Source organism: Cetorhinus maximus, chromosome 10, assembly GCF_964194155.1.
Source record: "Cetorhinus maximus chromosome 10, sCetMax3.hap1.1, whole genome shotgun sequence".
NCBI lineage: Eukaryota > Metazoa > Chordata > Chondrichthyes > Lamniformes > Cetorhinidae > Cetorhinus > Cetorhinus maximus.
Window position 1 is genome coordinate 93,005,443 of NC_135888.1, and position 25,810 is coordinate 93,031,252.

Genomic DNA, 25,810 nt, shown 5'->3' on the forward strand with positions numbered 1-25,810 from the left:
TACTGAATGGAACTACCACCGTACTAAGTGGGATCAATTTTGAACAGACCTAGCAACTTAAGACTGGGCACATGAGGTGCTGTGGGCCATCAGCAGCAGTAGAATTGTAGATAACCACAATCTGTAATCCCATGGCCCAGCATACCCCCCACTCTACCATTATCACCAAGCCAGGGGGTCAACCCTAGTTCAATGAAAAGTGCAGGGAGGCATGCCAGGAACAGCACCAGGCATACCTAAAAATGAGGTATCAAACTGGTTAAGCTACAACTCAGGGCTACTTGCATGCCAAACAGTGTAAGCAGCAGGTGATAAACAGAACTAAGCAATTCCACAATCAACAAATCAGTTCTAAGCTCTGCACCCCTGCCACATCCAATCTTGAATGGTGGTGGACAATTAAACAACTCACTGGAGGAGGCGGATCCACAAATATCTCCATCCTCAATGATGGAGCAGCCCAGTACATCTGTGCAAAAGGTAAGGCTGAAGCACTTGCAACAATCTTCAGCCAGAAACGCCAAATGGATGATCCATCACAGCCTCCTCCAGAGGTCTCCAGCATCACAGATGCCAGTCTTTAGCCAATTCGATTCACTCCATGATATCAATAAACAGCTGAACGCAGTGGATACTACAAAGGCTATGGGCCCCAAAAATATTCCAGCAACAGTATTGAACAATTCTGTTCCAGAACTTGCCATACCCCTAGCCAAGCTGCTCCAGTACAGCTACAACACTGGCATCTACACTGGAAAACTGCCCAGGTATACCATGTACACAAAAAACAGGACAAATCCAACCCAGCCAATTACCACCCCATCAGTCTACTCTCCATCATCAGTAAAGTAATGGAAGGGGTCATCAACAGTGCTATCAAACGGCACTTGCTTAGCAATAACCTGCTTACTGACGCTCAGTTTGTGTTCCACCAGGGCCACTCAGCTCCTGACCCTATTACAGCCTTGATTCAAACATGGACAAAAGGAGCTGAACTTGAGAGGAGATGACAGTGACTGCGCTTGACATCAAAGCAGCATTTGACTATGGCATCAAGGAGCCCTAGCAAAACTGAAGTCAATGGGAATAAGGGGCAAAACTCTCCATTGGTTGAGATCATACCTAGCACAAAGGAAGATGGTTGTGGTTGTTGGAGGTCAATCATCTCAGTTCCAGGACATCACTGCAGGAATTCCTCAGGGTAGTGTCCTTAGTCCAACCATCTTCAGCTGCTTCATCAATGACGTTCCTTCCATCATAAGGTCAGAAGCGGGCATGTTCGCTGATGATTGCACAATGTTCAGCACCATTCACTCCTCAGATACTGAAGCAGTCCATGTCCAAATGCGGCAAGACCTGGACAATATTCAGGCTTGTGCTGACAACTGGCAAGTAACATTTGCACCACACAAGTGCCAGGCAATAAGCAGCACCAAGAGAGAATCTAACCATCACCCCCTTGACATTTAATGGCATTACTGTCACTAAATCCCCCACTACCAACATCTTGGGGGTTACCATTGACCAGAAACTGAACTGGACTAGCCATATAAATACTGTGGCTACAAGAGCAGGACAGAGGCTAGGAATCCTGCAGCCAGTAACTCACCTCCTGACTCCCCAAAGCTTGTCCACCATCTACAAGGCACAAGTCAGGAGTGTGATGGATTACCCCCCATTTGCTTGGATGAGTACAGCTCCAACAACACTCAAGAAGCTGTACACCATCCAGGAAAAAGTAGCCCACTTGATTGGCACCCCACCCACAAATATTCACTCCCTCCACCACTTACACAGAGTGGCAGCAGTGTGTACCATCTACAAGATGCACTACAGGAACTCACCAAGCCTCCTTAGACAGCACCTTCCAAACCCACAACACTACCATCTAGAAGGACAAGGGCAACAGATAGATGGGAACACCACCACCTGGAAGGTGCCCTCCAAGCCACTCACCATCCTGCCTTGGAAATGTATGACTGTCACTGGGTCAAAATCCTGGAACTCTCTTCCTAACAGAACTGTGGATATAGCTACACCACATGGACTGCAGCGGTTCAAACAGTTCACCACCACCTTCTCAAGGGCAATTAGGGATGGGCAATAAATACTGACATAGCCAACGACACCCACATCCCATGAGCGAGTAAAAAAAAAACACTCAGCTGAAAACACTGTCAGGTTCACAAACAGCCAACATCAATCAACATCTTTGCTTGGAAAAACTGGCACGGAAGAAAGATAACAAATAAAGGTTGGCTGCAAAATTAGGTTCCTCTGCAGTTCTTTTGTATAAGTGCTCAATAAAGTAAGGGATGGTAATGACATGTTTTCTGTTATGCAGTCAGTGCTGACAATTCATGGAATGGTCATATGCAGTTTAGAGCCATACTATCATGTTTTAATTAACTTTTGGAGTTGTATCACTTTCTGTGCCAGTATGACATTGCATTTCATATACCTTCTAGATTCATGACCTCTGGTGATGATATTAGCCAACTTGAGTGCTAATCAGTGAAATTTCAAGATAGGTTCAGGATATGGATCTTTATCTCCCTGGTACAGTGGCTGTAATGTCTATGGTTGCAGTTTTACAGTCCCCCATTGGTGGGTTCGAAGGCATGGTGCTTGTAAAATTCAGTACCTGGCCTGCCCACCAACTACACACCTCCCATTTTACAGGGGGAGCTAAAGGTGGTGGAGACACCCATGACCCACCCACCCTTGAATCTATTGAGGCCCTCAAGGGGCCAATTAATAGCCACTTAAGGACCTCATCCCACACTCAAGCTATATTTCCTATAGTAGGAGAGGGCCTTGCCAGTTGGCTAGGCTGGCAATCTGGGGAGAAGCCACTTCCTTTGGGGGCCCCAGTGCCCATTGAAGGCACTCTCCCGCTACCACCCCTTCAACCCTCCCCCACCAGCTTCCCACCCCACTAGGACCCATCAGGCAGGCCCTGCTGAAACCCTAGGCTTACCTTCAGCCCAGTATCCCTTCTTCAGGTTCTACCTGTAGCGGACATCGCTTGAACATGGCACTGTTGGCACTACAGAGCTGCAGGCCAATTAGATTGGCAGTTTTAAAGCAGAACTTCCTACCCAGATGGGGGCAGAAGTCCTGACCTTAAGCATTTAATGCCTCATGGAGTGTTAAATGGCGGCGGGGCAGCCAGAGTCAATGGGCTTGCCTTCCCCTGATCTAGTGGGAAATTCGCTCAGAAAAATGCTTTAGATTATTACAATCTGTTCTTTTGGTCAAGGCAATCATTGATATATAACCAAACGAATCAAACATTGCACTTACAACATGGAAATGCCCCAGTGTGATCCAGCTCTTTCCCCAGCTGCTTGAAACACAGACAATCCAATAAGGGAGACTGTAGGGGTGACGGTGAGTGGTCCAATATAACCAAGCAGAGCTCCTGGAAGGCCCACAAAGCCAATCATGACTTCAACCAAACTAGATATTATAATTGCACCTTGTATCTGTATAATGGAGAGAAATAGTTGGAACAAAATAAAATTGTCTAGAAATTATAACTACTGCTCAAGTAAGATGCCAAATGATCAATAGAATAGTTTATATACCATGGCGCCATTATTAATACCAATGCTCAGTAATGCATACCTACAGCAAAACATTGGAACTGCTGGACTAAATAATCAGAAAAAAAGTTTTAATTTAAAAATGCAGTTCCTCTACTGTACTTGTATCACAGTGCAACTTAGCACCTCAATTTATGATGAGAATAACTTATAACAAGACAAATTATTTTCAGTCATGACCTAATGTTTCCCAAAATATAATTTATTGATGCGATTTACTTAATATCCATTTGGACAACAGAACAGTATCTCATCCCAATGAGAGATCAGAGGTTAAAAAGAATTGGACATGATAATTCCAACAACTACCTGACCTACAGGACTTTGCAGCGTTTGCAGAATGCATGCAAATATGATGCTTGGTTCAGTCTTTCAGTGGGGACTGGAGTACACTAGGGGAAAGAAGCAAAAAAAGCCAAAAAAGGGGGAATTGAGAAAAGAGGCACAAAGCATAAATTAGAGAAAATGAAAACCAAGATGAGAATGATAAGAAACTAAGGAAACCAGGCAAGAAAGGCAGATATATTAGCAATACAAAATGTAACATTGTCTTATATTTTAAAGAGTTTGTGTATGAAAACTGTGAAAAAAAATTTATGCTGTTTCATTATTTTTATTTTTTTGTCCACTCTCCTCATGTTCATTTGAAAAATCCAAAAGGAAAAAAAAAAAAGTATAGATCAGGATATTGGAGTATTATTTTTGCAAACCAACATCTTGGGGTTGTCATTGACCAGGAACTGAACTGGACTAGCCATATAAATACTGTGGCTACAAGTGCAGGTCAGAGGCTGGGAATCCTGCAGAAAGTAACTCACCTCCTGAATCCCTAAAGCCTGTCCATTATCTACAAAGCACAAGTCAGAAGCGTGATTGAATACTCTCCACTCGCCTGGATGAGTGTAGTTCCAACTCAAGAAGTCTGACACCATCCAGGACAAAGCAGCCCACTTGATTGGCACCCCACTCCCTTCACCACCAATGCACAGTGGCAGCAGTATGCACTATCTACAAGATGCATTGCAGTAACTCACAAAGGCTACTTCAACAGCACCTTCCAAATTCTCAACACCTACCCCTAGAAGGAGTAGGGCAGCAAAGGTATGGCAACACCACCACCTGCAAGTTTGCCACCAAGCCACACGTCACCCTGACTTGCAACAATATTGCTGTTCCTTCACTATTGCCAGGTCAAAATCCTGGAACTCCCTTCTCCACCACTTTCTCAAGTCCAATTAGGGATGGGAAATAAATACTGGCCTAGCCAGCGACACTCACATCCCATGAAAGAATATATATATATTTTTTTTAAATGACGATGTTGATCCCTGCTGACATTGATGTGTACCTGAACAGTTACTACAAAAACTCTTACAACTATAATGAACCTCAATTGATCCATTGGCTTAATTAACATAACCCATACAGTGTCTAAACAATTCAGAAACTTCCATCCCTTCAAATTAAAAATGAAAAAAGGAACAGATAAAAGTGATGCTATTAATTGGTATTTAATACCGTCACTTCTGTACCTGTTAAAAAAAAGTATTACTACATGTGCTAAATGGGTGATAGATAGGATATGCTGTTGTACACATTAGAAAGTGATACAGTAGTTTAATGTGACTTGGCACAGCAGGTGAAGCAGCCATAATCCTTCACAGCCTTAGTTCGGAGGCTCAGATTGTTAGGAGGTGGTTTCAGCCCATTAAAAAGAACACTGATCTCATGCTATTATAAAAAATGTTTCTAAAATTTCATTTTGTGGGAATATTTTGGACAGAAGATACTAGTTACTTCAAATGATCATCTTTTATTCTTCCCATGTTATTTGATAAAAATTTTGTTTTTGTTAGGTCTGTCAATGAGAAATCCACATTGTGAATATTTTATGTACTGATATAATCTGCACGAACAGAAGCAGCATCAAATATTCACTAACATTTCAATATTCCTTTGGTATTCCTTCCATTCCAATATCCAATAACATTCCAATATTCCTTCCTGTACAAGTTTTGAGTTTTTTAATAAAATCCACACAATATAATGCAGACACTTTCTATATCTGGTTTTATTCTGATCTGCATTATTTGCAGCATTATTAAAAGTGTGAAATGCAAGGGCCATTTACAGTAAATGAAATTGGATTCCGACTCATTGTCCCCTGTGATGTACAGAACCTATTATACAATTGTACTTTCCATGTGTTTTCAGATATTCATCAAAACCAATTACTGATATTTGGAGTCATAAACCAGTTACTAATTCAAGTCAAAGTAACACCAACAAATTACAACTGATTCATAGTTAGGATTTAAAGAATGATACAAAAGCCAGTTATTTAGAAAAGGTAAATACTTTAAAATCCCTAGCCTTTTCGGTCTTGGCAAATATAAAAATGGATATAGATTAGCCATTTTGAAATATCAACTCAGATGGGAGCAAACAGTGCAAGACGGCCCAAGGCTGATCCACATTAAGCAGAGAAGCACAAGTTTAAAATGGCAAGTTTAGTTGTGGTTACCGTAACAGGTAAATTTTATGTATGTATGCGCACTTTAGGTAAAAAAAGAAAAAAGAGTAGTGTCTCTAAACAAAAATCCTCCTCCTAGAATTCCATCACTTTAATGTTTAAACTGATAAAAACATTTGACATAGTCGCCTCAATTTTAACACCCCACCACTCCTAATCCACCAAAAAATAAAACAAAAAAAAAAAGCTTCCAATTCCAAGAAACCTGGGTTTGAGAACATGGATGAGGTTTGTGGTAAAAAGCTGGTGCAGGCCTATTTAAGATTCAAAAGTGGAGCAAAGGTTGGACTATAAGGGAAATCAGGAGTTATATCCCATTGCACTAGCGGTCCATTTTCTTGACAGCATTTAAAAAAGGTTGCATTTCTAATGCTTTACTTCTCTCATCCGTGGATACCATATATGGGTTGTGTTGAAAGGCAAGGTCCAATTTCCATAAATCTCCTCTGTAAAAAACAAATCAGAATACATTGATAGCTAAATTTCAACTTGGGTTAGAAATTAATTGTGAATAATTAAAGTTCAAAAACATCTTCTTGACCCGGAAAAAGTTATGTATCTGAGATGTACAGTGATGTATCTGAAATTGGGAGTTAAATTTTGCAGGTGCCCGTTTTGAAAAGACAGCTTTAACTTTGATTTAGGAAATCTGATCACTGTAATGATTTGCAGGTATTTTGTTTAAACTTGAAATATTGGGAGCCCGATGTCCCTTATACAGAAGAATAACTTGTGATCGGAAGTGCAATGCCTAAAAAGAGAGTGATGGAAGCAGGTTATATAGTAACTTTCAAAAGGGAATTAGCTATATTTGAAACAGAAAGTTTTGTAGGACTATGGGGAAAGGGCAGGGACTGAGACTAATTAGATAGCTTTTCCAAAAAAAAAAGGGACAGATGGCCAAAATGGGCTTTTGTTGTGCTGTATGATTCTATAAACTACACAACTTGTATGCTTTATATCACATGGATGCAATCTCACTGGCTCATGGGATCTCACAGATTTATAATTTGTGTGGCATGATATTTGTTTTACTAATCTGTTGGAAACATTAAGAGGAGACTACCAAGTAGCCAGATTTTCTAATCACAATACCCTCCAAGATAAATGCAACATGATGCAACATTCACAGTATAGTATAGCTGTGGTGTAATCATCCCATTAAGAGTCAGTTTTGATCAGGGTTGGGGTGGAGGTGTGGCATGATGTGATGTGATATGGGTACAATTAAAGAACAGTCACAAAAAAAAGGAGGCTACGAGCATGCAAAATGCTAACAAGAAAAAAGGTGCAACATTTTCCAAATAGCCAACACATACCTGAATTCAAAAATCAGCTCATCCTAGCAACCATGAATGGTGCACTAATGTTAGCAGGTAGGTGGTGGAGGAGAGAGAGAGGAAAGAGATTGCATGGACTTCTAAAGGACAATCATTGAGCCCCATTATTATTTCAATTCAAACTGGCAAGCCTTTCTGGCTTGTAAAGCCTGTAAATTGAATGGGATTTAACTGGGCAGATATCCGGTGTTATAGAAAACTGCCCCTTTTACCCAGCTACAATTATTTTATGGGCATATCAAAATCTACCACATTGGATAAAAAAAAATCTAATTTTATTGATACCAAGATTACCAATGGCACCTGCTCAGCCTAACACCAAGACTTATCAACTCGAATTGAATGCACAGCAATGTCACAGCAATATCAAGTCATGCATTGAAGGCTTCATATATAAAACTTGATAGAAAACTAATTCCACTAGCCAAGAGGTATGCAACTAGTTGATATCTAGTTCACACAATGGGTGGTTTAGCTTATTCCCAAACTTAAGAGCTCACTGCAGATGTGTTTCCTGCCCATGTATACATGCACAAACTCGCACACACAAACACGAGCTTTGGAGGAAGCTGGAATGTCCAACTATGCAGAGTCAATAAAAGTTGGCTGGTATGACTGAGGCAGTATTATTCAAAATGTTCCTTATTCATCCAAGTCACATGTAAGAAGAGTGAAAAATGATTACAAGTCCAGCCAAGGAGAAAAAGATAGGAGCCTAAAACTGAGCTTTGAGGCACGAAGTTAAAACTATGTACCTAAAATACATCAGATATAAATGACTTATTTTGTGAAATGGCTAAGTAACTGATTATGTGTGACCGTCCTTTTTGTCTCTGAAATGAAAGCAAAGCACACTGTCAATCATGTATAGTCATAGCATACAAATCAAATCCAAAAGGCAACAATAAAGACTGCATATAGTCTTAATACTAATTGATTACAAGATTGCCAGTGGTTGATTGTCAATGATTTATATCTTGGAATATTATACATACATGTGTATATAATGGATGTGTACAATCGCATATTTAAAAGAGCTACCTGAGCAAAGTATAAGCTTTAAGTACCTTCAGTTGGACACTTCCATTTGTCTAGAGCAAGGATCGCTCTGGCAGGAACAAGAAATGCAAAGGCACTTGCTTGAAATAGGGGAAGCCTAGGCAAATCAAAATTTAGAAAAAAATTAATCAGGCAAGATGAATTTAAAACAAAAAAGGAGAATCACAATTTCAGCTTCCTGTGTACTTGATGTCCTAGGCTATTTGTGGGAGCTCTACATGATGAGCTGACTTTAATGTAGACAACGGTGTCCCCAATGACAGCCAGAAAGCCGGAGCAACCCTGCCTCAGCTGTTTTGGGAGCCCCAGCCCAATTCTGTGGCCATCAGGCAATCAGCTGCATGGTGTTAGTCTCCCATTCTTTTAAAGGTGGAGGTCCAAATTTGAAGAGTGGTCGGCCAATCAAGAGGAAGGGACTTTTCAGTCCCAAAAGTGCTACTGAAAGCATTAGCTATGTTGGGATTCTAACAGCGCAGAGCAGCAGCACTGATGCTGTCCTGGAACTAGGTAAGTGGTGTCAGGCTTACCAGGGACAGGCCAGCCAGCCCCAGTAAGGTGGGGAGGGAGCGTTGCTGCGGGTTGACCCTCAATGGGCCATTGAGAGTCGGGAAGGGTCAGGAGGGCCCAGCCTCCCCAGGCCTGCAAGGAGGTCACTAGCTTTTAGTGGGTGATCTCCCCAAATGGCACAGGGCACCCCACTGCTGGTGGAATGCCAGCAGCTGCAGGAAAAAGCCCTTAACTGGCCACTTAAGAGCCTCAAGTGGCCTCAGAATGGGAGGTCATCCTATACCTTCCCACTGAGAGAATTGCACACAGTCAGGAAGACAACAGACACTCCATCCACAACCCCCTTTGTTGCAGCCTACTCCCATGGTCCAGATTAAATTCCACCCAATGAATTAAAGAGCTTCTCGCTGAGCTTGGGATACATAGTGTAAAAGAATTGAAGGCATGGTCATTTTCTTTAAATTAAGAGGCTGGCAGAATGTGTGAAATTCATTCATTTATGTCTTTTGATTATCTGGCAGATGTTAATCATGTCACATGTGTCTATGGTAATAAAATTATCCTGAAGGATTTGAGAGGGCAGTATAACCATGAAGTTTAAGGGGACCACACAACCATGGTAGCAGAATGATTTCAGGAGATCAGGAAATCAAGAATTAAGCACGTGTTTATTAGCACCATGTTGTTATTCTAATGTCACTTTTATTGACATAGTGGTAGTGTGCATGTAAACATTAAGATAGCATTAGAATATTAGTTGCGAGTGGGCCATGTTGTACGCATATTGGATTGTGGAGTGTGTTGCAGTGGTACTCAGTGGGGTCATGAAGCTTGGACGGGACCAGATCATTCATATTGGAATGTGTAACAAGTTCAATAAAGACCCGTGGACTTGCAAAACTAGATCATGTACTGTGATATCTCAATAAAGACTTAATTCTGCGTCGTTACATCTGATGCCTGCTGCTTAATGAAACAAAGTGAAAAATAATGAAATGAATTAGAGCAAGAAAGCAGCCTAACAATCTTGATTAGTAACATTGTTGTGTGTTTTGTGGCACAGATCAATTACTTACATTTTCAATTCAGCTTGAATTAATTGCTTGTCACCAAGTTTAATTTAGTAATTCTCAATTATGGATCTAATGCATTTTGAGATTAGATAGTGGGCAGCTTTAAGTAGTGACATTTGGGCCAATTTTACAAAATTGTTACTAGGGGGGGCCTTTTGTATTCCTTTGTAAAAAGAACTCATTCTAGCAGAATATAAATCATAGCAACACAGTTTAGAAGGCATCACCATATATGCTACGTGGAGTACAATTCACCATGCTTGGCAATTAATTACAATATTGCTTTCGAGTTTACAGTGCTAACAAAGACAATTCTAAGCTTCAGGAATTTAAATAATGAAAAGAAAGATTGGAAATAAAAGAGTGGGGAAAGAATGAAAGAAGTGGTTAGACATTTGGGCTGAATTTTCACTTAACTGACATGCCGGGAGTGGGTGAATCAGTAAGTTGTAGGGATAGTACAGAACTTGAGTATTGCTGAAAAAGATATTTTGTCGAAGCTTTTTGTCTTCCACTCATTAGGACAATCACAAGAATACCAATGTCAGGGGGAGCAATAACGTTATACTGTATGAGAAGACAGTGCTGATTGGTTGGCAAGTGGACTCTGATTCGTAGAGGCGTTGTTATGGAGAATGCACAAGTTAATGGTGACTGACAGTTAACTGCCAAGCATTGTTTTAAATTTAAACCAGGCAGCTTGACTCTGATTGGTCAAGGCATTGCCCTGAGGAACGAAACCAGTGAATGGCTATCACTTAAAAGTTTTCATACAGTATAAGATCCAAGGTAAGTAAGGTGCCCATTTTCTGAATCTGCCAAGCCCTTGCTTTAATGAAGCTGCTGGGTTTCCCAACCCAGCCAACAGCAGTTATAAAAAACTGAATGACAATGAGGCTCACTGCCTTATTATCATATTTAAAGTTTCAACCCAACGCCTTGGTCATCCATCCATCTTTCAGCTTCAGTTCAAGCCAGAAGTGGATGGGTTGGAAGTTTGGGTAAGGAAACAGATTTTTCAAACTTTAACCCCTTCCCCACCATTGTCCACCATGGTGAATAATTTAATTTCAAATTTTTAAAACACCAAAGGGCAACAAATTTAAGATTAAGGAGGGAATTAAAAGCAAAATTTTACAATAGGGGAACATGTAAAAAATTCCTTGGCATGTTTTGAAGAATGAAGGGCACTGGAAAATACTTGAACCTCAACCAAATCAATAACATCTTAAACTGAAAGCTAGACTCAGTAAATGGTGACCATGAAACCATCAATTGTCATTAAAAACCCATCTGGTTTGCTAATCTGCCTTCCTTACCTGGTCTGGCCAACATGCGTCTCCAGACCCACAGAAATGCAGTTGACTCTTAACTGCCCTCAAAGGGCAATTCGGGATGGGCAACAAATGCTGGCATTGCCAGAGAAACCCACATCCCAAGCAATAAAAAAAAACTCACCATTTATCTCACTGCCATTTGTGGGACCAGATTGCGCATTTCTTTAAATTACAACAATTACTGCTATTCGAGATTACTTTTCCAGCTGTGAAATTTTCAGGCTCTGAAAAGCATTTAATAAAAGGAATTTTTTTCTGTTGATAAAATTATGGGGAAGAATTTTCCCGTCGGCAAGCAGGGGCGAGGCCCAACTCGCCGATGTATAAAATGATGCACAGTGATGTCGGGTGGGCGTCCCAACGTCACCGCGCATCATTTAGATTTTCAGTTTGGTGGGCATGCAGCCGACTTGGCAGCGGACCTGCCGAACTGTCAAGGCCTGTTAGAAACTAATTAAAACAATTAAATGAGCTGCCCGTCCAACCTTAAGGTTGACAGGCAGGCGAAGAGCCCAGGCGGCCTTCGCATTTTTCATGGAACCTCATCCACGGGTGAGATGAGGTTTCATGAAGTGTTTTAAAAATCAATAAAAATTATTTAAAAATTCATTGACATGTCCCAGCTCATGTGGCACTGTCACATGAGGGGGCATGTTTTAAAAGTTGTTTTTTCCATTTATTTAAATTTTCAAACCTTAAACTGGTCTCCCTGAGGCACCTCTGTGCCTCGGAAATATCTCCGCTCTTTCGCGTGCATGCGTGAAAGAGCGCAGGCCCCGACTCAGGGAATCCCTCCCCCCCTCCTGCATAGGGAGCGCATAGAGCTTCCGGGTGAGAGTCACGCTGAGCAGGGCTTAATTGGCCCGCCCACATAAAATGGCAGCACAGACCTGTTTGGGGGCACCGATCGGGTTCGTGCTCGCTCCCGCCCCCCCCCCCCACACCCCCCACCCCGCACAAACCCCCCCAACGTGGGGATAATTCAGTCCATAGTGGCAGAGCAGGAGAAACGCCAAGAAAATTTACCTACTTGAAATGAGTGTCAATGAGTTTGTCCACTAGCTGAAATGAATTATTGAAAACAGCTCCGTGTTTGTTCAGTGATCCAAAGTCAGCCTCTATTTCTATTAGATGTATAAAATTTGGGTGGGGGGAGGTTGCATGAAAGCGATTTTAACAATTTGTGTAGCTTTTAACTCAAAACAATAACATTCAGGAATTAGGAACTCCACCATAAAACACTGGAAAATAAAATGTTTTAAGTAACCAGTACTGAAATATGTTTAAAATTGAATCATCTCATGTCAAATGCGCTGCAAGGAGCACAAGCAATTGAATGGCTCAGAGGAAACAAAATGATTTTGTTCATAAAATCTAGAGAATAAGCAATTTAATTAGATTTTGAGAAAGCCTGCATGCTGAGGAATCTATTGTTATTTGAGCTGCAATGCAGCAGTAAGATGTTGGCCTTGTAATTAAAATTCAGAATTAGATTTTTAAAATGCACTCCAAATAAATGGCCGATTTGTGAGGAGGGATTTAAAGAAAAGTCATTAGGCCATTGGCTGGAGTGCCAGCAAGAGCCCCTGCATCACCTCCATTAGGGAAAGCCCACCACATCCTGTCCTACTCAGACACTTGAGAGGCCATGAGCAGGCCTTCTCCTGGGATCCAGGACCCTGGTGGCAGTTCAGCCCAGTGGGGGTTTCCAGCCAGAGACTGGCAGCTCTTGAACAGTAGCACCATGGGGAGGCAGTGGCTACTGCTCATACAATATCCATCGAAGGCCAGAGGTGAGCGATGCCAGGTGGGGGAATTCGTGGGGGATTAGGGAGGTGGTAACTCAGTGGTACCATCTGCCTCCTTCTTAATGCCGGGTCCCTCGACTGGGCACCGAATGCCTTTGAATGAGCCACCCTTCTGGAGCCGTCAAGAAACCACGCACAGATTTGCTCATCATGCTCCCCGTATGGCTGTCCATAGTCCTTCCCAGGGATTGGGTTGAAGGCTGGAAGGTGGCAAGATCCCCACCTGCCACCTGATTAAATGCCCCATGCCAAACTTGTCATGGGGGAGGGCACAAAATTTCACCCATTGCCTTGGGCTTCTGATGGACTGAAATTTTTTTTCTACCTACCTGATTGCAAAGGGCAAATGAAATAAGTTCGGTCATCAGCACCCTGTTCTGAATGGAAAAAGGCTCCCAGTGCACAACAGTTACTAAAAATTGTAATTTTCTTCAGGTGAGTGACAATTCAAAGTTAATTGTTCACTTAAGCTGAAGATTGTTGATGTCTATTGGCTTGTTTGAACTTATTTTTTATATTTTCAACAACCTACATTTTCTCAAATTCAAATCCAGCATTTTTATTGTTTAAAATTCATAATTCACCACCTCATTGTTATATCTGTTGGACTTTTAAAGAAAAACCCATTATTTGTACTTTGTTTTCTTTTGTGTTCTGAACAACAAATTGCAGGCATAAGACAAATAGAAATGGCAGTTATAGATGCAAAGAAACACAGACAACTTTGAACAGTGTGTTGTCAAGAGTTGTACTTGAATGACAACAAAAATGACAAATTCTTTAGCAGTGGAAGTTCAGCTGATTCAGCAATTGAAGAAATTCCCTCAGGCTTGGGTTGATGTGGGAGGAGAGAGAAAGAACAAAGGAAAGAAAGGCTTGCATTTATATATCACTTTTCATGACCACTTATTGTCTCAAGTGGCTTTAAGTCAATGAAGTACAGTACCTGTTGTAACATAGGAAACACAGCAGCCAATATACACTCAGCAAACTCCCACAAACAGCAATGTGGTGATGACTGGATAATTTGTTTCTGTGCTGTTGACTGAAGGATAAATATCAGACAGGATAACTTCCCTGATCTTCTTCAAAATAGTGCCGTAGGATCTTTTACTGGAGTGGAAGGGGAAGTGTGCGCGCAGTTTTGGTCACCACACTTCGGAAGGATGCAAGGGTCCTCAAGACGATGCAGTGGAGATTTACCAGAATGGTTCCTGGATTGGGGGAGTTTTAGCCAAAGTGATTTAGATAAGGTAGACAAAGAAAAACTGTTCCCATTAGCTGATGGTACAAGGACTAGGAAACACAGATTTAAAGATATTGTACAAGATTGGGGGGGCGGGTGGGGTGGAGATCGGGGGTGGAACTATGAGGAAGAACTTTCTTTAAAAAAAAGTGACTGGTAATAAGTTACAACTTGCAGCCTAGAAGGATGATGGAAGGAAAGATGATCAATGATTTCAAAGGAAATTGGATAGGCGCTTGAGGGAAACAAGCTTGTAGGGCTATGGAGATTAGAGCCGGCATAGGCTCAATGGGCTGAATGGCCTCCTTCTGTGCCATATTGATTCTATGATTTTAAAAGGGCAAGTGAGAGACCATGCAAAAAAGAAAGGAGACAAAAGCAGAGAATGAATGTTAGAAAAACTTGCATTAATGTCCCAAAATGGTAGTCAATGGAATTGACCTTTGGAATGTAGCCACAACTGGTGATGTAGGTATACAACAAATGAATACTCAATTCACTTTTAACAGTGCCAATTAAAAAAGGAAAGAACTTTCTAGTCAACACCCCTTTCTCCATTAAGGGGACATTAAAACCTCCCAAATAGAAATTGCTAGATGCATTTGTCTCAAAAGCAGCAGCAACTGTACTTAAAAGTAAATTATATTTAAAATGCTGTGGGACATCCTGAAGGGCCCAGTATGAATGCAAACTCATTCTTATAAGATTTGTCAGAGAGGAAAAACAAATGACTGGGTTCTACAGCTGTCAATAATTTCCCTGGAAGCAAATCACCAAATGGTTGAACAAATGAGAAAATAATCTACATTTTAAGGAAAGCAACTAGAACAAGACTCAGGTAATAAAATGACTGCTAATAACCTGATAAAAACCAAGTGAATAATTGCTTAAATATTAATTAAAAGTATATTTTTTCTGTAAGTTTCTCTAATTTTCACATTATAGAATACATACAAAGATCTCAAAAGAGAAAATAATTCACATATTATATATAATATACACATTACAAACCTGCACCCGAATGTTGTCTGAATAAGCGTGGTAATTCCCACACATGTGAAAATAGTGCCAATCAGCTGACTAACTGTGTGCTGATCTTTTCCAACACAGAGTGATTCGGCCAGTAGGAAAGGTACAGCTATGGTTCCGCTAAAGCACGTCAAATAGTGCTGGAAAAGCAAAATTAGAAGATTTTTAGCTATATTGTGTCAATAGGGAATTCTTCCAAGTATTTGAATGGGGAAAAAAACCATTACTTAAGGTATTAACAAAAAAAAATTTGAGATGCAAGCTATAGAGATTCAGAAAAATACCTCGTATTTTCAATATTTTTTTCCTCTTTAAAACAAAAAAATAATATGGCAAGTCAAACTTAAGGATGTGACAGCTGCCAATGGATGTCATACCGACAGTACTCTCCCCATGCAACAGTATATATGACATATGCTCATATGAAAGGAAAGCAGGCTGCCAAGTCTTTCAGTATCACACTAACCCTACAAGTAGATGTGACTAAATAAATTCACTTTCAATATTTCTTGTGATAAGCTAGCTCACCTCAAATCACCATCTATCCCCAAGGGTTCGATCAAGATGTAGAAGCTATCGGAAATTGTCCTATGGAGTAGGAGGTTGAAGGTTCACACAATGTGTTGGTACGTTGGCATGCAGTACCAGCATAATGCAAATCTAAGAATTTTAGAAGATGCTCCATCAGGGCAGAATCACCTCCACCTCCTGTCCTGAAAGACAGGTGATGCTAGTGATATTTATAACATTCCTGGGAGAAATAGTTTCATTCCGTCGACCTCTTGGGAATTCTTCAACAAAAGGCTTACAGCAAGGACATTGCAGGATAAAAACGTCAGGCTAAAAACGTAAGTCAAGGGAATGAGCTGGTGAATAGTCACGAAAGACTAATCTGACTGATGGACAAATCTATTGGGAGGTTAGTACAAAAACAAAAAGCAGGACTTGCTGAAATTTTCATGAGATTGCAATGTTATAAATCAGATGGAGTGCATTTCCACTGACAACATATTCTAAAACAAGCACGCAGCTAGGAGAAGCTTTCAAAACACAAGCTAGAGACCAGGACAAAAATGATTCCTTGTACTTCCCATGATAACATTTTTAGTTGGCAATTACTTCTTGTGTATTTTTTTTGTTTTAAAATAGTTATACAACTAACAAGCAAGCAAAAGAAAGGGAAATACCTGAAATCCAAGCAAAATGCAAAGGTACCAGGGAGGAATATCCTCTATTTTATAGATCATATCGAAACCAATACTTTTAGGAAGTGTGTTCTGTGCTGGAGCTTTTACTTTAGTTGCATCATCCTGAGAAACAGTAGCAATAATGTAATAGTTTCTACTCACAAGCTGTCATTGTACAGTTGCAATTCATATCAAAACATACAGCATAAGATTTTTTATAGATAGATTTTAGATATATCATATCTAAAGTAAATTACATAAAAGATTAATTTCTAACGTAGGATCTCTGTTAGGAAAGGAATGATATTAACATAACAAATGAAGTTTGGCATTTAGTTTGTCCCCCTACACTTCCCGAATGCAGCATCTTATCCTGGGGCTACATTTCTAAGGCATTGCCAGCTTTCTTCAAGTGCGGGCCTAATCAATAAGAATTAGTAGGCCATTCAACTGTGGTGGGTGGAAATAAGGCAGTAAAACTGGTCTTCCAGAGATAACTGTGTAGGGCGATATGATAAACCAGCCAATTTTGTCTTCAAGACAACAACTCATGAGCAGACTGAAGCAGGGATCATGGTGTACCAATGAGAGTGGGCTGGTCGTTGCGTTCCTCCATTCCAAGTGTACTGCAGTAAACTATAATGATGCAACATCCGCCCCACTTAATATTTCTGCTTAGCCTCATTTGCCTCATGATTTGTAAGAGCTAACACAAAAATATTCTGTTCATTTACTCGCTGAGCCACTGCAGGTTTTAAGAGAACAGCAAGATTATGGAAGGCCATTGCAACAAAATATTTTGCAGCTTATCCCTGTTGGCAAATGAGTTAGGAGGACTGATTTACATTTTAAAATGATTATGAATATTTGATATCTTGCAGCATTTTGGTAAGCATCAGATTGAGAAAAATGGCAGCTCATCATTTTAGCATCAACTATTGCTTTATCCTTTTGTTAAATAATTCACATTTTTTCTATTCACCCAGTTAGAGAGTCACCACGTTGACAGGAAAATGGTTCAAGGGTTTGTCAGAAATCAAGAAGAGCTTGTTTCTTCTACCGCTGCATTTCTCTCACCCAACTAATTAATCCCCATTGAAAATAGACAGCACTGCATAATACAATGAATATTTCTCAGACCTATCCTTTCTTTTGGTTCAAAATGGATGACCTTACATTTACTTGCATTGAAGTCCATCTATCACCATTCTAGCCATTCATCTAATCTGCTAATGTTCATTTTATGCTTTCATCTACACTCCACCACCTTAGTGTCACATCCAAGTTTGCTGTAGACAAAATCATTAATAAATTAAATGAATACTTCAGGTCTTGCGGGACACCACGAGTCACTCCTATCCAACTAGAATACAAATTCAGTGCTGTTTTCTACCACCTAATCTATCTTTGTGCCAGTTCAAGAACTATAGGGCAATTATAATGGGAGACTTTAATGACCTCAATATTGAATGAGCAGCGATTGTGTTATGGATAGAGAAGAGGAGAAATTTCTGAAGTATGCTCAGGGGAATTTTCTTGATCAATGTTTCCAGCCCAATGAGGAAGGAGACGTTGCTGGGTCTCTTCTGACAAATGAAGTGGGTCAAGTGGAGGATGCCACAGGAGGAGGACAAGAAGCGACAAGAAGTAGATAAACAACTGGAGGAGAGTTAAACTAACTGAATTGAGGATAGATCTGATCCAGTTAAATTTGAGTCAAAGATTGGCAGGTAGAAATATAATGGAGACATGGGCAGCCTTTGAAAAGATTATTTAGAAAACAGCCTAGGCTCAACATTTCCTCATTAGACAACCCATGCCTCCTGGTATTAGTCTAGTAAACCTTCTCTGAACTGCTTCTAACACATTTACCCTCCCTTAAATAAGGAAACCAATGCTGTACACAACACTGCAGATGTGGTCTCACCAGTGCCCTGTACAACTGAAGCATAACCTCCCTACTTTTGTATTCAATTCCCCTCACAATAAATAACATTCCATTAGCTTTCCTAATTACTTACTGTACCTGCATACTAGCCTTTTGCGATTCATGCACTAGGACACCCAGGTCCCTCTGAAATCTCTAGACCTCTGCAACCTCGCAACCTCTCACCATTTCGATAATTTGCTTCTTTCTTATTCTTTCTGCCAAAGTAGACAATTTCACATTTTCCCACATTATACTCCATTTGCCAGATCTTTGCCCACTCATTCAAACTATGTCTCTTTGTAGCCTTCTTACATCCTATTCACAAATTACTTTCCTACCTATCTTTGTACCATCAGCAAATTTAGCAACCAAACCTTCTGCCCCTTCATACAAGTCATTTATATAAATTGTAAAAGGTTGAGACCCCAGCACTGATCTCTGTGGCACACCAATTGCTATATTCTGCCAACCAGAAAAAGACCAATTATGCCAACTTTTTCCTGTCAGCTAGCCAATCCTCTATCCAGGCTAATATGTTACCCCCATGAGCTTTTAGTTTCCGCAATAACCTTTGATGTGGCCCCTTATCAAATGCCTTCTGGAAATCTAAGTACAATACATCCATCAGTTCCCCTTTATCCACAACACATATGACTCCTTCAAAAACCTTGGATTAAATATTTTCCATCTGCGCTATGAATAATTTGCATTCAATTCCACCACGTTTTAATTTTAGCTAACAGTGTCTTCTCTGGAATCTTATCAAATGCCTTCTGGAAATTCACATAAAATACATGCATAGACAAATAAAAGATATTGCTCTGGGAACCCATATGAATCAAAGCTTTGTCTGCTTTTCAAGTGGAACAATTTTGCTCCAGTCCTATTCAGGTCCCCTTCCTCACTGTATTAGTGTTATTCTCTGCTATTTCCCTGAACTGGAAAATTTCATCAACTTTGGTTCCAATTTTCACTCTTTTCTCACCTCCACATGGTCTACCTTCAACTCTTCCTTTCCTTGACTTCTACCTCCATTTTGGGGATAGGCCCACCGACTCCTACAGTAATCCTGACTACATTTCCTCACACCCCACCGCTTGCAAGAACTCCATTTCATTCTTTTAGTCCCTCCATCACATCTGTTCTGACAATGCAACCTTCCATACTAGACAATTTACAGAAGGGCCAGAAGAAAGATCAGGGCCAGAGTAATGGATGTAAATATTGCAGAAGACACCACACAAAAGAAAAGGAAGCATGTCCAGCTTGGGAAAAGCATGTTCTAACTGCAAGAAGCTGAACCACTCTGCATGCAAGTGTTTTGCTGGAAAGAAAAGTAAGCCTACATGACGGTTGCAGGAGTAATGTCGGTCAAAGATTCTGGTGAATCACTCTACACCGACAACAGTTTGCCACCATCAAGTCACAAGGTAAGAAGAATGGTTTGTGAATGTTGGAATGATGACTGCAGGATGACAGCATCAGGTTAATGTGAAGCGTTGGGCACTGGTGCTACGTGCAGCAGCGTGAGCCTCGGAGACTTGCATGAAGCTGTTCAAGATAGTTATCAGAGTATGGTGCGTGCCAAAGAGGACAAGCTAAGCAGAGAAAGGTCTACTCCAAGCTTCACCCATGACCTGTGATGTCATGAATACCTCTTTTAGCTTGATGTTCATTACAAGCATCGCACTAGCTGATGTGGTCCTTAATATCTTTCCTCATGTTTGACCAATAATGCACTTCTCTTGCCTTCCTCAGACTAGGCCCAATTCTTTGATGGCTTGCACAGATGCGCTTCAGCATTTCTTTCACATCTCCTTAGGGATTAGGACTCTAGTTCCTTTCTACAAGATGTCCTCTTGGGAAATCACTCATTTCCATATGCCCAATACACTCCTATAGCAACAGGCATGTCGTTGATGGTTTCAGGCCATTCTTTCATCACTACCCTGTCCCCCACCCTCCCCTATTTCACCTACTTAAAAAGTTATAATATTTCTAACTTTTCTCCCATTTCTGATGAAAAGGTCATGATCTGAATCATTAACTCTTTCTCTCTCCACTAATGCTGCCAGACCTGCTGAGCATTTCCAGCATTTTCCAGCAGAGTGGCTGGAAAACTCTGGCAGGTGGGTTGGTAATCAAAGGTCATAGATGTAAAATAATTGGCAAAGGAACTATAGGGGAAAGGAAGAGAATTCACCCACCTATTCCACTGAGGGGCGCTAAAGATTTGGAACATGACTTTTGAAAGTTTCTATGAAATCTGATTCCACCATCCAGGTACTAACTGGAAAGGACTAATTTGCAGGGTTATGGAGAAAAAGCTGTATGTGGGACTAAATTAAACTTCTCTTTCAAAGAACCATCAAAGACACAATGGGACAGATGGTTTCCTTCTGTGCTGTACCAGAATACAATTTAGCTTATGTCTTACCATGTCACTGTTACTATGAAATCTTCCATCAACAGGTATGCTGATTTCAGGCATCACTTCATAAGCAGGACCTGGAATTCCATTCTGGTTCAGAGAATTTGAACATGATTTAGATAGAAATTCAGTAAAGACAGAACATACGAATACAGTACAAAATACAAGGTTTTTTGTACCTTGTGACTGCTGTGCAATTAACGTCCTTTACAATTTTTCTACATTATAAACAAATGTCTGATCCTTTTTGAATGACCAGAGAAAGAATTCAACAACAATTCATTGCTACAGTATACACAGTAACAAAGCAACAGTTATTATTACAAGTTTTTGGATATATCCAGTTACCTTTGTACAAGTACATCAACTTAAATAGATGTGGCCCCCAGATAAAGGAATTGGAATACAGGGTAGCTTATGCTTAACACAGACACCATTTTAGAGCTGTGCAAGTGACTCAAAATATGATACTGCCATGGTCAGACCGAGATTTTTTTAAAAAGGAGATCTCGATGCAAGCATTGTTTTCAAAACAACTACTCATGAGCTTTTAAGTTACTGATTAAATTCCTGTCATTAAGTCGCTGGGACTTCCAGATTTTTTCTAATGTTAGAAATTTGTGGTCTGGGTCACCCAAGCTTATAAGCTTCAAAGATATTTGGTCTTGTGCCAATTGTGGTCTTAGAGCAACCATTTCAAAGCCAAAATGATGCAAGACTTTCAAAGGTCAAAATTGTATTTGTAGATGAAGTCTATCTCAAGTTGGAGACATCTAACTCCAGGTGTTGAATTAAGGCTAGTTTTCTCTGCAGTTATATTACACACCTTACTTTGCTGTAGCATTGAAATTAGTTCATAATTGAAACATGGGCAGTATAATTGTAAAAAAAAGGTCTACCTCCTAGTCCAAGCTTTCATTTCCTCAATTAAAAAAAAGTGTGCAACAGCCCTCTCTTATCTTGGATCCAAATCATAGCATGGTCAGATATCATTTGTGAATGTGCAGATATTCCTCCATCTTCCAGGTAGTAAAAATGAGGAAAGACTCAAGATTGATCATACAATTTCCTGAGAATTTTAGTTGCCTTCCAGGAACCTAACCAACAAAAATGTACTACAAACATTAACTTTCTCAACCCATCTTCTATTTACAGCAGGTCCAAAGTTGGAACTTGTATTTCACAAAACTAAATTTAGGACAACTCTTAGATTTGTGTCTATTCAGATCACATCTCAGTGGCTTTATAACCACAGTTCTGCAAGTTCAAGATGATCCCACAATGCAGTAATCACACTTTCAAATTAGAGAATTATGGATACATTAAATGCAAAACTTGAAGTTGTGCCACATGATAAAACAATTAGAAAAATTGAATGTACAAGCAATATTTAAACATTTGAGCAGATCAATTAAATCATTTTAGGAAAAAAACAAATGATTGTTTCTTTCTGAAATAGACCTAGAGGTCACAGGAGGAATCCGAAAGATGTGACCTTCACTCAGCTATACACCAAAACTCCAATTCACAGAGTGCAATGAGAGTAAAAGTGCTAAAGAAACAAAATAATTGCTTCATATTCCACTTCATGACCTTTTCCATTTCACTATTTAAAAATAAAAATGATTTCCTACAGCTAGCTATTTTGGGAATTATTTATTTCAACAAAAACAAACCCTGCTTAAATTAGATTTTGAAACAATGTACCCAAAAGATGAGGTATATTACCCTTAAAATAGCTTTCAATCTAGGATGTTCTTGAATACCACCTTATTGACACGAGAAATAAAAAAACAGCAGCGCTACAAGAGGCACTAATGCTTTTGACTTAGTGTTGAAAACTGCATTTTTTCCTCTTCTGGTAAAAAATTAACTTCTTGCTTGAACCTTTGAACCTTAACCACAGTTCTTAATAACTCAGACCAAGTTTTAGTGGTCTTGACAGTTTAAAGGTTTTCAATCTCAAATGGAAATAAGTTGCCAGCCTATCTTTCATTTGTAACTAGCATATGAGTACAGCATGTTAAAATCACACCACCTCACTTATGCTCATCATACCTCATTCCAAACAGGATAAAAAGCATTGTGTGTGTGTGTGGGGTTGGTGGGGGGGGGGGGGGGGGGGGGCAAATGTGGGGAGGGAATTGGAATTGTTGAGAATGGGTTTGATCTCTGAGGGGATTTCAGAAAAAGGAGGAATAAGACATGATACCAGTTTAGTAAATCAGAAAGACTACCAAAAAAAACTTATGCCAGTATGTAGACTTAAAGTACTTTCAAAGCATGGCTAACACCAGGACCAAGAATGACATGACCTGCATTTAGTCATTATATTGCCTGGCTCTTTCTGCAGCCAGCTGATTAATTTGGCTTCGTTCCCCAGCCAATGTCATAAATGATCAGTCAGTAGGTTAACCTCGTCTGCAGGCATGTTTGAGTGGCTATTTAGTAAAAAAACAAAGTGATAAACAGACTCCTAAACCCTGTTTGTCCACTTTTCCTGTTGTCTAATAAAAGGAGGACAACTTAATCAGTGACAGAGACCTCCACCACCACCCATCCCACCTATTTTCAGTGATTAAGTTTTCCTCATTTAAGGGGGTAAAAAAGATACAAAGATCACCAAAGAGCTATCAAACCCTATCTATTAACATCCCAAAATTAGGCTTTGATTTTCCTCTTTTTAGTCACCTAAATTTCAGGTGCTATCGATTCACTGCAAGAGAAGAACCTGAATGCGGAAAATGGGAGAGGTATGGCTCCAAAGCTTTACTCCAAAACATCGCAGTGTACTTATCCTTCTGAGCTGGTGTCAGCAGCCAACAGTGCTTGCCACGTTCAAATCCTTAAACCAGAGAGCATTCTTAAAGTAGATTTAATGGTTGGGATTTTGTATCTCCCGTAGGGGAGAATTTTCTCCTCATCGAGCGCACTGGGCAGGAGCAAGCAAGCGGTTGCGCAGCCATTTTATGCTGTTGGACAGGCAGCCCTGACAAGTGCCTCAATTAGTTGATTAATGGCCTTAACAGGCCTTTGACAGTTCAGCGTGCACGCAGCCGTCTCCAGTGTGCGCCCGCCGAACTGAAGATCAGAATGACGCGCAGTGACGTCAGGAGGCACGCCTGACTTCACCGCGCATCATTTTACGCGTTGGTGTGCGGGGGTGGGCCCCGCACACCAAACGGGAGATTCAGGCCATAATATTACTGCTCAGTACTCATTGTCTTTTACAATTGGAAGCTGAAAGGTTTAGCATTGTGTCCTGCGCTAAAAAGGGAACAATGATCCTTGTTTGGGAATTTCTCTGCACCCTTGTTAGGAAGTGGTAGAAAAAAAATGCAATTAAAGAGGCCACATCTAGGTGAGTAAGACATTCCTATTTCAACTTCAGCAATGAGATATGCTCCACTGGGGACACTGTACAGGAATTGTATTACATTCATGTCCTGGATCTGAAGCCAACAGCTGTAGCATGAGGGTCTGGAGGGGCCTTGCGTGGGACTGAGTACAGTACCGCCCACAGTTATGATGTAAGAGAATACATCACTCACAGCTAGGGATCAGTCTAGTGTTGGACAGAACATGTGCACAAGGAAGCAGAGACAGCTCCTGGCTTGAACCCTTTACTGTATGTACATAGTTCTGGCAGTTAACCTAATACAGACCCTCAGGAGGGCATTTAGCGAGCAATTCTCCTACTTGAACTTCAGGAATAACCATTGTTCGAGTTGTCTGCATTTCAAAAAGGTTGTCGCCGAAATCTGCCACCTGCAGCCGTGACAACCGCAGCCTCAGTGCAGAACAAAGACAGCATTTCCTGTGGTCATCAAGGTGACTGCGGCTTGAGCTTTTGTATGCCTGGCTCCTTCCAAGCTGCTCTTTCAGCTTGAAGAACATTGCTGTATAAGAGAGATCATGGAGGCCATCTATGCAGAGGCAGAACTACTTCTCTTTCCCTCTTGTGAGAGTGAGCTTCCATTATAGCATTCAGGCATAGGGTGGATGTTGCCTGCACTACATTAGAAGCTGAGACATCAGTCTTCAGACACAGAATCTTTGCATTCTATAGGTGTGCTGATGGATGTAAGACGCGTATTCCATATTGGAAAGGATAGACTTCCCACTCTGCACCAGTTTAGTGCTGGACTCCATGTTCCTTGGCATTGATCTCTGGTTTTCTGGAAGACTTCAATGCACCAAGCATTTTGATGTGTAAACCGTTAACCTTTCAGTGTAGCCTGACCCAGTCAGCATCATCATGCAGAAGTAATATGCAACCTCAGCTTCCAGGGAGCTTCCCAACCAATTCTTTCCCCTGCACTAACTGCTGCACACTTGTGCCCATGGCTCAACTCATGCAGATCTCGCCTCGAGCCTATTCTCTAAATTACACACAGTATCTGTATCAGAGCTATGAGCCGAGACTGTGAAATCAAGTAATGTTGTAACTTCAGTTCCAGTGTTTTTTTTTCTCTTCCTCCACTGTCAGAGCAGGTTGCTGTTCTTGGTCTGTTATCATCATTGTGGGTCTTGGATAAGGTTGCCCTTGATCAGGATTAGAGACTGCTAGAGGTAAACTTTACCTTTTATTGAACATACTAACTAGGTACAGTACAAAGCTTAACACAAGATTTCACAGAGCTCTTTCTCAGCCTAACTCTTGTCATGTGAGCTTACATCATTGCTCATGTAGACTGTATTTACAGATGTAACATTAGCCCT

General features: G+C 40.6%; 1 protein-coding gene across 1 annotated transcript in view; it reads right to left on the reverse strand.

Moving 5' to 3' along the window:
- slc23a1 (solute carrier family 23 member 1) overlaps nucleotides 1-24,985 on the reverse strand; it is a 57,279-nt gene extending 32,294 nt beyond the window's left edge. The window contains exons 1-7 of the mRNA XM_078549747.1: nucleotides 24,788-24,985; nucleotides 21,095-21,178; nucleotides 16,728-16,850; nucleotides 15,523-15,680; nucleotides 8,549-8,637; nucleotides 6,520-6,587; nucleotides 3,307-3,488 (exon numbers count right to left, since the gene is read on the reverse strand). Of these exons, the coding sequence (XP_078405873.1) occupies nucleotides 3,307-3,488; nucleotides 6,520-6,587; nucleotides 8,549-8,637; nucleotides 15,523-15,680; nucleotides 16,728-16,850; nucleotides 21,095-21,178; nucleotides 24,788-24,985 (902 nt within the window). The remainder of the gene's footprint in view (nucleotides 1-3,306; nucleotides 3,489-6,519; nucleotides 6,588-8,548; nucleotides 8,638-15,522; nucleotides 15,681-16,727; nucleotides 16,851-21,094; nucleotides 21,179-24,787) is intronic.
- Nucleotides 24,986-25,810: the final 825 nt, after the last annotated feature.